Source organism: Aethalodelphis obliquidens, unplaced genomic scaffold (genome assembly GCF_003676395.1).
Source record: "Aethalodelphis obliquidens isolate GAN/ISIS:26980383/991018 unplaced genomic scaffold, ASM367639v1 scaffold40, whole genome shotgun sequence".
NCBI lineage: Eukaryota > Metazoa > Chordata > Mammalia > Artiodactyla > Delphinidae > Aethalodelphis > Aethalodelphis obliquidens.
Genome location: NW_020837984.1, coordinates 7,051,793 through 7,065,237, shown reverse-complemented (window position 1 = coordinate 7,065,237; position 13,445 = coordinate 7,051,793). Strand labels below are relative to the sequence as shown.

The following is a 13,445-nucleotide window of genomic DNA, read 5'->3' as shown; positions in this document are numbered from 1 at the left end:
TTTTGAATATACCACAGATGTAGAATTATCAGGAATTTTTACGTTTTGAGTTCTTTTTATTTGAGCACCAACTGTAACTGGCTTCCAAGTGTCCAGGGTTGGTTGGTTTCATACAGAGTCTTGCGTGAGTTTTTTTTCCCTTCCCTCTGGAGTAAGTTTTTGAGGTCACTTTGCTCACTTGGTACACACACTTCACCCAGTAATAATTGGATTGGCTGCTGGTTTTTTCATTGTTTGTATCACAACTCTTACATTGGAATCCAAGGAGAAAAAAGACAAAGGTGATAAACGGGAAATTGATTGGGAAAAAACAAGTGGTTTATGAATATTTGAAAAATGCTTATCTTTGATTATAATTAAATGTAAGTTCAGCTAACATAATAGCATTTTTATATATTGGGTAATTCTCATTATGTTTAACAATACACTGTATTGACCAGAGTGTGGTATAGCTTTAGGAGAACAGTATATCAGTTCTCTTTCTGGTAATTTATCCTCTAGATACATGTACATGAAGATGTTTGATACAACATTAACTACACTAGCAGATCACGAGTGTCTGTCACTGTAGGGCTAGTTAAATAAGTTTTGGGAAATCTGTTTAATAGAATGTTCTGTGGCCAAGAGAAGGACTGAAGTTGCTGTATTATGCTTATGTGGAACAACCTCCAAGAAATATTTTTATTAAACACTATTAAATATTTATTATTTTATCTAAAACAGTAGTTATTTTATTAAGAGAAGACAGCAAGTACACAGTGTATTCTTTCACTGCGTATTAAAACAGTTATAAAAAGGGGATGTACATACACGTATATGTACTCTTTGTACTTGTGACTGTCTGGAACTATTTTGGAAAATCAGACAAGAAAATTTCACAGGTTTGCTTTTGGGGAAGTGACCTGAAGTAGATGGAGACTTTTATTGTCTATGTTTATGTAGACTGTGAAAATTTTACATGTATTTATTAATTTTTCAGTACATATAAAAACTAGTGTATAAAGTAAACAGTAAACATTTAGACATTTAAATGACTTTCTCTGCCGTTTAAAGTTACTTATTATTCTGGTTTGACTGAGTTACCTCTCTACATCTCCCTCGTCATACCCTCTCACCATAAAATCTTTTAGTCATAGGACATCAAATAAATGAACTTCAGAATCTTTCCACTGTATTGGAATTTATTGTTAAATGCTTTCCATATTTGAAGAACTTACACATAAATTTATGTAACTTCCTGAGATAATAATCTTATCTTAAAATGCAGCTAATAGCTTTTTGGGAATAGATTTTCATGTCTCAATGACAGAAGTAAAATTCCCTAGGATTTAGAAGGAACTTAAATATCATCTGATTCAAATGTGCATTATGTATATTTTGAGGGGAAGTAGTTCATAATTTTCATCAGATTCTCAAAGGGTTTATGTGATGACTAATTTTAGAAATGCTGATATACACTCTCTTGGTTATTAGCTTCTGCATGTATATTTGTACACACATTTAGATTACTGTTTTTTTTGTTTGTTTGTTTGTTTTCGCGGTACGCGGGCCTCTCACTGTTGTGGCCCCTCCCGTTGCGGAGCACAGGCTCTGGGCGCGCAGGCTCAGCGGCCATGGCTCATGGGCCTAGCCGCTCTGCGGCACGTGGGATCTTCCCGGACCGGGGCACGAACCTGTGTCCCCTGCATCGGCAGGCGGACTCTCTCAACCACTGCGCCACCAGGGAAGCCCTAGATTACTGATTTATGAGACATTGCATACTGTTAGCATGTGAAGTTATGATTGTACTTGAATTATAATCTGGCCACTGCAGTATCTGCCTCTATGTTACATCTTATGATTTGAATTCTATTCATTCCTGCTTTTTTAGGAGCTGTTAATATGAATGATGATTCCTTCTTGTATTACATATTCAAACCTCTTGTCTGTACTGTATTCTTTCTTTTATGTTGTTGGGTCTTTTCATATGCCTTTGCTGTCCATACTTAAGGAAGACGACTGGTAAGTGGCCTAGATGTTCTTGGGTGTTGTGAAATATTTTTCCATTACAGCTCTCAGATGGACTCCTGGGAATGGGAAACAGAGGAAGGAATGAGAAAACAGAGGATTTCATGTTCATGTCTCACTCCTGCTGTCCATCAGATCTGGTACTCAGATGAGTTCAGAAATTTTCCCAGTTACAGTGGGAAGATAGACCTATCTCCTCTGCAGCTCACTGACAAATTATTCTGAGCTACAGCTTTCTCTACCTGTACATTTAAAAATGTATTCCCATTCATTTCAGTCATTCAGAAATTTGTTGAAATCTCATATCTATTATTATTAATAGTAATTTTTTTTTTTGGCTGCACTCTGCGGCATACGGATCTTAGTTCCTTGACCGGGGATTGAACCTGTGTCCCCTGCATTGGGAGCACGGAGTCTTAACCATTGTACCCCAGGGAAGTCCCTCATACCTATTATTGATGCTCATTTTCTTTGTGGGTGTGTTTCTTTTCATTCTAAAATACAGTAACGATTGATTTTCTTCTGTGGAAGATGAGGAAATTCTCATCATTTTTCTCTCCTCATTTTCCACTTGCAGTTTTTATTATGTTGTTTTTATTTTATCAAATTATGTAACTTTTAAGTTCTATACTATAAATTATAATTTCCACAGTTGTTTAATATTAATTTTGTATTTAGCTATATGATTTACCACATATTCTTTTCCTTCATTTCTGTTTTTCTCATTCCTTTTTCCTTATTCCAGGGTTAATTTGTGTTTATTCTCGTATAATTCACAGAGTAGACTTTTGTTTTCCCTTGTTGGTTTATAAACTGGCCCTGTATACAGAGGTCAGGGAGAAACTGAAGAAAGGGGCAGAGAGATCACTCCAGATTGGTAGGTGGCAGGTTTAATAAGCAAGGGAACTTAACTTATGAGGCTTGTCTTCAGTGGCTGCAAGATGAGTAGATCTCTGCACTCACCTGTCAAATCTTACAAGTTTATAAGAGAGGCCTTAATTGGGTTTAGGCATAAATACTATCCAGATGGTCTCAACCCCTTACTCTCTCTCAAGGTTATGTCCTGGGAGTAGCTCCCACTTTGGGAATGGCAGGCAGGCCGAACATATATTCTAATGATGGAGGGTAGTGAGGAGCCGCTGCTTCCCCAGTTTTAGTTCAAAGGTCAACTGGCAGTCCTGTCCTCTCAATTATCTACACCCCCGGTCTCTGAAGAGAAATTTATGGATATTTTGTTCTGGGTTTCTACACACTTGAGATGTCTGATTTCTTTGTACTTGAAGAGTTTGATTGAATGTCATATTACTAGAGCCACTCTTTTGGTTTCCATCAGAACTGTGTAGTATACATGAAGAGTAGTCGTTTTCTGAACAAACAACTTTTATTTTTAATATTTTACAAAGATAATATCCTATCATTTTTTGTTGGTAGAATATTTCTCTCATGTTCAGGTGTTCATAAATCCCATGAGGGTTTTTCTTTTTAACTTGTTTTGAGTTTTTGGTTGATGGCCTTTAACATATATTTTTTCCTTTATTTAAAAATTTTTTATTGTGGTACAAATATATACAACATAATTAACCAGTAATTTAGCATTTTAACCATTCGTAAGTTTATAGTTCAGTGGCATTAAATACATTCACAGTGTTTTTTTAACCATCATTTGTCTGTATCCAAAACTTTGATATCATCCCCAGTAAAAACTCTGTACCTGTTGAACAATAACTCTCCATTCCTCCTTCCCAGGGGGCTTCTAGTTTCCTCCATTCTACATTGTGTCTGTATGAACTTGCCTATTCTAGGTACCTCACTTGATGGAGTCATACAGTATTTGTCTGTGTCTGGCTTATTTTACTAAACACAGTTTTTTCAGGGTTCATCCATGTTATAGCATATATAAAATTTTTCTTTTTATGATAAATAATATTCCATTGTATGTATATACCACATTTAGATCCATTTATCCATCAGTGGACATTTGAGTCAATTCCACCTTTTGGATGTTTATTGTAGATAATTACTTCTATGAACATGGATGTACAAATACATGTTTGAGTCTCTGCTTTCAGTTCATCTGTATATGTACCTCAGGGTAGAACTTTTGGGTCATATGGTAAATCTAGGTTTAACCTGTAGCAACTGCAGTATTTTACATCCCAGCAGCAATACAGGCAGGTTCTAATTACTTCACATCCTTGTCAACACTTTTGTCTTTTTAAAAAAATTTAGCCATCCTAGTAGTTATGAAGTGGTATCTAATTGTGGTTATAATTTGCATTTATTTGCATCTTAATGACTAATGATGTTGAGCAGCCTTTCATGTGCTTATTGGTCATTTGTGCATCTTCTTCGGAGAAATGGTTATCCTTTTTTAAAAAAAAATTAATTTATTTTTGGCTGCGTTGGGTTTTCGTTGCTGCACACAGGCTTTTCTCTAGTTGTGGCGAGCAGGGACTACTCTTCCTTGCAATGCGCAGGCTTCTCATTGCAGTGGCTTCTCTTGTTGCAGAACACAGGCTCTAGGCATGCAGGCTTCAATAGTTGTGGCATGTGGGCTCAGTAGTTGTGACTTGTGCGCTCTAGAGCACAGTCTCAGTAGTTATGGCATACGGGCTTAGTTTCTCAGCGACATGTGGGATCTTCCCAGCACGGGGCTCAAACCAGTGTCCCCTGCATTGGCAGGCGGATTCTTAACCACTGTGTCCCCAGGGAAGTCACAGAAATGTTTATCCTTTGCCTGTTCTTGAATTGGGTGGTTTGAGAGTTTCTGTTAAGTTTTTGGAGTACTTTATATAGTCTGGATATTAATCTCTTATCAGATAACGTAATTTGCAAATATTTTCTCCAGCTCTGTAAGTTGTCTTTTGCTTTCTTGAAAGTACCCTTAGATGCACAAAAAAGTCTTAATTTGGGGACTTCCCTAGTGGTTCAGTGGGAAAGAATCGGCCTTGCAATGCAGGGGACGCGGGTTCAATCTGTTGTCAGGGAACTAAGATCCCACATGCTGCAGGACAGCCAAGCCTGCACACCACAACTATTGAGCTTGCACGCTTCAATGAGAGAGCCTGAGTGCCACAAACTACAGAGCACATGCACTTTGGAGCCTATGCACCACAACTGCAGAGCCCACATGCCCTGGAGCCTGCACATCATAACTAGAGAAAGAAAAAACCTGCAGGCCACAACTAGAGAGAAGCCTGAGCACTGCAATGAAGAAACCTCGCGCCGCAACGAAAGATCCCATGTGATGCAACTAAGACCCGACCCGACACAGCTCAAAAAAAAAGTCTTAATTTTGATGAAGTCTGATTTATTATATATTTTTTCTTTTATTGCCTGTGTTTTTGGTGTCATACAAGTGAAACCGTTGTCAAATCGAGTGTTGTGAAGATTTTATCCAGTGTTTTCTTTAAAAAGTTTTATATATGTCCTGAGTTTAGCTCTTTGATCCATTTTGAGTTAATTTTTGTGTGGGGGATAAGGTAAAGGTCTATATTAACTCTTTTGCATGTGAGTATCCAGTTTTCTGAGCACCGTTTTTTTTTTTTTTTTTTTTGTAAAGCCTGTCCTTTCTCCGTTGAATGGTCTTGGCACTGTTGAAAAATCATTTGACCATTTATGTGAGGTTACATTTCTGGGTTCTCTATTGTACTCCATTGTTCTATGTTTGTCTTTACGCCATTGCCACACTGTTTTAATTACTCTATTTTTGTTGTGTTTCAAAGTCTTTTTTTGAAGATTGTTTTTGGCTTTTCAGAACTCCTTCCAATTCCATATGAATTTGAGCACTGGATTTTCCATTTCTGCCAAAAGGCTCTTAGAATTTTGATAGGAATTGTGATGAATCCGTAGATTGCTTTAGGTAGTATTAACAATGTTAAGTCTTCCTATTCATGAACATAGGATGTCTTTCCATTTATTTAAATCATTAATTTCTTTGAGGTGTGTTTGGTAGTTTTCACTGTACAGGTCTTTCACCTACTTTGTTTCATTTCTGAGTATTTATTCTTTGTATGCTATTGTAAATGGAATTGCTATCTTAAATTTCTTGTCAGGTATTTCACTGCTGGTATATCGAAACAGCTGAATTTTGCTTGTTGAGCTTGTACTGTATAACTTCGTGAATTTGCTTATTAGCTCTATTAGCTTTCTATATGTATAAAATCATGTCATTTATGAATAGTTTTACATCTTCCTTTCCAGTTGATTTGCTATTTATTTTTGTGGTCTGATATCTCTGGCTAGAATTTCTATATGGTGTTGAACGGCAGTGATGAATGCGAGCATCATTGTCTTGTTCCTGATCCTAGGGGAAATTTTTTCAGTCATTGGGTACTGAGTGTGACGTTGGCTGTGGACGTTTTCTTTATTCTTAAAGTTCTGAGAGTTTTTATCATGAAAAGGTGTTGGATTTTTGTCAGATGCCTTTTCTGCATCAGTTGAGAAGATTATATGGCTTTTTTCCTTTCTATTAATAGGATGTATTACAGTAAGTGTTTTTCTTATTGAACTACCCTTGTATTCCTGTAGTAAATCTCACTTGGTCACAGTGAAAATTCTTTTAGTATGCAGTTGTATTTGATTTGCTAATATGCAGTTGTATTTGATTTGCTAATATTTTTTGGAGAACTTTAGTATCATTGAAAGAGATATTGCTCTGTGATTTTCTATTCTTAATGAAGGCTTTGGTATCAGGTCAGTGCTAGTCTCATAGAATGAGTTAGGAAGTATTTCATTCTCTTCAGTTTGGGGGGAGGGTTTGAGAAGGATTGGTGATAATTTTTCTATAAATGTTTGGTAGAGTTCACTAGTTAAGACCATGTATTTTAGTACTTTGTTGGGAGGTTGATTACTGACTCCGTCTCTTGTTAAAGCTCTATTGACATTTTCCTTTTCTTCTTGAGTCAATTTAGGTAATTTGTGAGGAATTTTTTTTGGCATACAGTTGTTCATGGTATTTTCTTATAATTTTTTTTTAACCTCTAAGTTTGGTAGTAATATCCCACTTTCATTTCTGATTTTAGCTATTTACATCTTCTCTCTCCTCTTCTAAAAATATTTTTTAGTCTAGCAAAATGTTTGTTATTTTGTGAATCTTTAGAAGAACGAACTATTGGTTTTGTTAATTTTTTAAAATTGTTTTCCTAATCTGTATTTTATTTATCTGTGTTCTCATCTTTATTATTTCCCTTCTTTTAGCTTTGGGTTTAGTTTATTATTTTTCTGGTTCCTTAAATGATAAAATTAGGTTGTTGATAATTAGATCTTTTTAAATTTACATTTACATTTAATAAATTTCTGTGCAGTGCTTTTTTGCATCCCATGTATTTTGTTTTGTTGTTTTTCAAGTCATTTGTTGCTAAATATTTTCTGATTTCCCTTGTCATTTTTTTCTTTGACCTATTGGTTGTTTAAGAATGTATTATTTAATTTCCATGTATTTGTAAAATTTCTAGTTTTCCTTCTAGTATTGATTTCTTAACTTCATCATTTTGTGGCCAGAGAAAACACGTATCTTTTTAAATCTCTTGAGACGTGTTTTGTGGCCTAACATATGGTCTGTCCTGGAAAACTGTATTTTAGAAAAGAATACATTCTTTAGAAAAGAATGTTTTCTGCTGTTGTTTTGTGGAGTGTTCTCTCTATATGTCTGTTAGGTGTAGTTGGTTTATTGTGCTCTACGAGTTTTCTCTTTCCTTTCTTTTCTTCTGTCTAGTTGTTTTATCCATTATTGAAGTGGGTTATTGACATCTACAACTATTATTGTAGAACTTTCTATTTCTCCCTTAATTTCTGTCAATTTTTTCTTCAGTGTTTATTATATATTCTTGCTATATTGAACCTTTTATTAATGAATGATGTTACCTTTTGTCTCTGTTAACCTTTTTTTTTTTTTAAATCTTTAACTGTGGTAGGGAAAAAAAAACCCATGAAATTTACCCTCTGAACCATTAAAAAATTCTGATGGTGTTAATTATATTCATATTGTTATGTAACAGATCTCTAGAACTTTTTCATCTTCCAAAACTGAAAGCCTGCACCCATTGAACAACAACTCCCCAATTCTCTTTCCTCACATCTCCTGGTATCCATCATTTGACTCTGCTTCCATCATTCTGTCTATATATTTCATATTAGTGGAATCCTGTAGTATTTGTCCTTTTGTGACTGGCTTATTTCACTCAGCATAATGTCCTCAAAGTTCACCCATGTTCACCATGTTCACCCATGCTGTGGCATGTGACAGGATTTCCTTCCCTTTTTGGCTGAATTATATTCTGTTGTATGTATGTGCCACATTGTATTTATACATTGATTTGTTGATGGGCATTTGTGCAGCTTTCATGTCTTAGCTGTTGTAAGAAATGCTGTAGTGAACATGGGTGTGCAAATATCTCTTTGAAATCCCACTTTTAACTCTTGGATATATACCCAGGAGTGGGGTTGTTGGAGTATGTGATAATTCTTCTTTTTCTAGTAACTTTTAAAAAATTAAAACTACTTGATTTTAGTATGGTCAGCCCAGCTTTCTTTTGCTCATTATCTACATGGAATATCTTTTTCCATCCTCTCCAGTTTGTGTCTTTGGATGTAAAATGAATCTCTTGAGGACATTGTATATTTGTATCACGTTTTTTAATCCATTCTGCTGTTCTTTGTCTTTTGAATGGAGTGTTTAAATTATTTATTTATTTTAAAAACATTTTTATTGAAATATAGTTGACTTACAGTGTTGTGTTAGTTTCAGCAAAGTATACAGCAAAGTGATTCAGTTATACATATATAAAAATATATATATTTTAAAATTCTCTTCCATTATAGGTTATTATAAGATATTGAGTATAGTTCCCTGTGCGATACAGTAGGTCCTTTTTAATTATCTACTTTTTATATATAGTATTGTGTATATTTCAATCCCCAAACTCCTAATTTATCTCTCTCCCCAAACCATTTATATTTAAAATAATTACTCAAAGAGGAGTTTAATTCTGCCATTTTTCTGTTTGTTTTTTATAGGTCTTTATAGTATTTTTGTCCATTATTTTCCTCCATTACTGCCTTCTTTTTTTAGTTGATTTTTTTATAGTGAAATATTTTGATTACGTTCTCATTTCCTTTTGTGTGTATTTTATAGATATTTTGTGTATAAAGTGGTAATTACATTTGACATATTGAAGTTTTTACAATCTAATTTGAATTTATGCCAATTTAAATACCATACGAAAACTTTGTTTCTGTACAGCTCCATCCCCCTTATTTTGTTATTAATATCACAGATGGCAGTTTTATATAATTTGTGCCCAGTTGTGTAGAATAATAATAATTTTTCTTGTTTTTGTTCTTTAAATCATGTAGGAATTAAAAAATGGAGTTAGAAATGAAAACTATAATAATACTAGCTTTTAATTGTCTGTATATTTACCTTTACAGAGATGTTTATTTCTTCACTGTTGTCTAGCTTCCTTTCATTTTATTCTGAAGGACTTCCTGTTGCATTTCTTGCAGGGCAGGTCTAGTTGTAGGTCTAGTTTTGTTTATCTGGAAATGTATTAATTTCTCATTATTTAAGGACAGATTTTGCCAATTGTAGAATTTTCAGTTGAAAGTTTTTTCTCTCACCCTTTGATATATCATACTTCTTCCTCTGGCTTCCAAGGTTTGTAATTAGAAATTGGCTGATAGTCTTATAGGGTATCTGTTTTATGTGAATTGCTTATCTCTTCCTGCTTTCACGATTAGTTTATTGTCTTTGGCTTTTAACAGTTCGATTATAATATCTCTTGGTATAACTCTCTGAGTTTATCCTACTGGGAGTGTGTTGAACTTTTTGGATTTGTAGACTTACGTCTTTCCTCAAGTTGAGAAGCTTTTGGCCATTATTTCTTTAAATATACTTTGTGTACCTTTCTTTTCCTCTGGGATTGCTACAATGAGTGTATTGGTAGACTGAGTGGTGTCCCACAGGTCCCTTAGACTCTCTTCACTTTTCTTCATTCTTTTTTCTTTCTGTTCCTTAGATTCAGTAATTTCAGTTGTCCTATTTTCTTCAGTTGTCCTGTTTTCAAGTTTGCTTATTCTTCTGCTTGCTCAGATCTGCTTTTGAGCCCCTCTAGTGTATTTTTTATTTCAGTTATTTTACTTTTCAGCATTTCTTTTTGGCTCCTTTTTATAATTTCTGTCTTTTTAATGATATTCTCATTTTGTTCATGCATTGTTTTCCAGTCTTCATCCTTTTCCTTGAGCTCTTTTAACATCTTTAAGGGAAGGTGTTTTAAGGTCTTTGTCTAGTAATTCCTATGGGTGCGCATTCTACAAATGACGGGTACATTTGTGTTGATTTATTTTATTTATTTGGATGGGCCATATTTTCCTGTTTCTTTTTATACTTTGTGTTGGTTTTCTTCTTTTTTTGGTTGAAAACATTGAATTTTATAGTATGGTAACTTTGGAAAAGAGATTCTCTTCTTTTCTCAGAGTTTGTTCTTTTTTAATTGATCCCTAGCCTAAAAATGATCTAATGTGAAAGCTCATGGTCTTTTCAGGTATTTTTCTGAGCTGTGTCTTTCCCTGGGAATGTACAGTACCTTTCTAAATTGTTCTACATATTTGGTTGTTATTGAATGTCTAAAAAAAACCCTGGTGTGGCTCCTTTAATTCCCCCAGTAGTCAATCTCGCTGATTTGGGTTGAAACAATGGCAGCTAACCTCTGTGCCCATACCTCACCCATCAGATGTAGTAATCCGAATTCAGAACACAGAAGTTTGTTATTTGGACATTATTATTTGGACAAGATCATTATTGCCCACCCATGGCTCCAACAAACTGTACCAGAGTCACATATTGCTGTCCCCACAGCTGTCTGCCATAGGGTCAAGGAGTAGGAAATGGGTAGCTGCTATCACACTGAAGGCTGAAATTGGCCAACATTAACAACAGTTTACCAGCCAAGCTTTCCTTTGGGAGCACAAGAGTTCAAATTGGCTATTCCAGAGTTTCAGAGTAGTTACATCAGACAGTTTCTGCTAGTAGTACAGTTGCTTTCTAGGTACAGAGCTGGATTCCTGGTACTTCCTGCTCTGCCATCTTCCCTGACATTCTTTTCTTCTCTTTTCTTTTCAATAACTAGTTAAGAAGCGTCTGTGAACCAACTCCACACTACCATTTTTACCAGGAACGAAAGCTGTCAATCTTAATATTTTTTTTCTGACTTTTGGATGTGTCTTCATAAAGTGCATCTTGAAAAGAGCCTTATGTGTCTTTTGCCTCAGTTACAGGATTACATAATTATCTCTTATGGGTCTTGTTACTTAAAAATAACCAAAATTATGTCTATTATGAAAATCCCATTTTATTAATATTTACGCTGGTACAAATCAGGAATTTATCACACAGTATGTTTTAATCACATTTTCATTAGGAAAAGTGTAAATCTGATAGTTACTTTTTGACAAAAAGCAAGTATAAACTGTTAGTACAGTCCAATTATAATGTTAATTAATACTATATTAAAATATTCTTAGGTGAGATCTGTAAAATCGGCAGACTTATAATTGATGATTCACTTCTCAAAATCAAATGATGTTTTTGGTCTTAAAGTACTGCAGTTGTGTAAAGAACACTGTTGAATTTAATAGTAGCATTGAAGTAGATAGAGTAGTTTATTAGAAGTTACCTCAACGTAGAGGAATTCTTCCAGTGTTATTTTATTTTACCTTCTGTTTTAAAATTAGGTTGTATATATTTACCCTGATAAGATGATTTAGTAGAAGAGAGTTTATATGATTTATACCTGAAAAATATAAAAGTCAGTGTTTTAGAATACATTTTCTTATAGACTTTTTATGTATTGTAGATAAGTAGGATACATTTTACCTTTGGAGTCCTGAAATTGGGTATTTCTGACCAAGTCAGATTTGTTGCTGTATCTTGATTTAGCAGTTAGCACCTTTGTAGCTGTAAAAGATGCTTATTTTACATGACATTGTAATATTTACTAGTCATATCTTTGTAAATATTATATTTTCCCTCATATTTACATAATTCTGTTTAGTATAACAAAGGAGACTTTCCTAGTTTATATTATGAAGACCTTGATTATAAAGGGGTTTCTATTTTGTACTGTATTTCAATTAATGACCATGTTATATAAATACTTTATAACCACTTAATGTGAGAAATATAATACAGTCAATCCTTGATCAACATGGGGATTAGGGATGCCAGCTCTCTGCACAGTCGAAAATCCATGTGTAACTTTACAGTTAGCCTTCCGTATCCACAGTTCCATATCTGTGGATCATTATAGTACTGTAGTATGTATTTAGTGGGAAAAAAACCCAAAACCTTGTATAAGTGGATGCACACAATTCAAACCTATGTTGTTCAAGGGTCCACTGTACACTTAAAAAATAATATTTATTTGGTTTTCTCGTCTAATTGTAATTTATTTTATTTTTTATTGCCTACATTTTAATTAACAGTTTAACTTGTTTTTATATTAGTGATATGTTCCTAAATTAAATTGGAATCCTTTTTATACTTGGATTCCAGAGACTATTTATTGCAGGCTTCCTTCTTGAGGTTAAAAAATTATGCTTGTGGTTTGCTTGGATAAAGTGAAGTTCTGCATACGTGGAATTTTATTTTCACAATTTTATGTACTGCGATTTATGACATTTGGTAATTAACATTTTACTAATATATTTAAAAACATCAGTGTACTAGCCAGCTTCTTCACTTTTAAGCTTATATAACTTTTTTGGTGTCAGGTTATTTATATAGTGTGATTATTTTTGACTGTTGTCTCTACTTTTATTTTCTAGCTGAAACACTGTAGTCGGTATATACATGACTTATTTCCTTCACTCATCAAGAATTTGGATCCAGTACCACTTAGACATCTTCTTAATCTGGTCTCAGCTCTTGAACCAAGTGTTCATACTGAACAGGTAATTCATTCAAAACTAATTTTTTTTTTTGTAAAGTGAAAATTTATTTGTGATCCAGATGATTTAACTTGTAGTTTATTACTGTTGGCATTTCAGTTAGGCAAAAGGATATTAAATTTGTTACAGTATTTCCTAAAACCGCTAATTTCAACCTCTCCTTTTTTTTTTTTTTAAAGACACTGTACTTGGCATCGATGTTAATTAAAGCATTGTGGAATAATGCACTAGCAGCTAAGGCCCAGCTATCTAAACAGAGTTCTTTTGCATCTTTACTAAACACCAATCTTCCCATTGGAAATAAGAAAGGTTAGTAAAGTATAATGTAATTTGAAGTAAGTTGTTCATAGTTTATAACTCAAATTTGAAATAGTTTCTGCAAATTAGTTTCAGTTTAATCTCAATTTTGAAATAAGTTGGAAAGGGAGGTGTTGGTTTTCTTAAAACGTTAATAAATTGGGGTTAGGTCATGTTTTTGGTTTACTGTTCAA

The 13,445-nt window shown here is 34.0% G+C and overlaps 1 protein-coding gene across 7 annotated transcripts in view; it reads left to right on the top strand.

Moving 5' to 3' along the window:
- The window catches only part of USP34 (ubiquitin specific peptidase 34), a 231,649-nt gene that overhangs the window by 85,428 nt on the left and 132,776 nt on the right, over positions 1-13,445 (top strand). For all 7 annotated transcript variants that reach the window (XM_027131781.1, XM_027131778.1, XM_027131782.1 and 4 more), the window contains 2 exons: positions 12,832-12,957; positions 13,134-13,263. In XM_027131781.1, the coding sequence (XP_026987582.1) occupies positions 12,832-12,957; positions 13,134-13,263 (256 nt within the window). The remainder of the gene's footprint in view (positions 1-12,831; positions 12,958-13,133; positions 13,264-13,445) is intronic.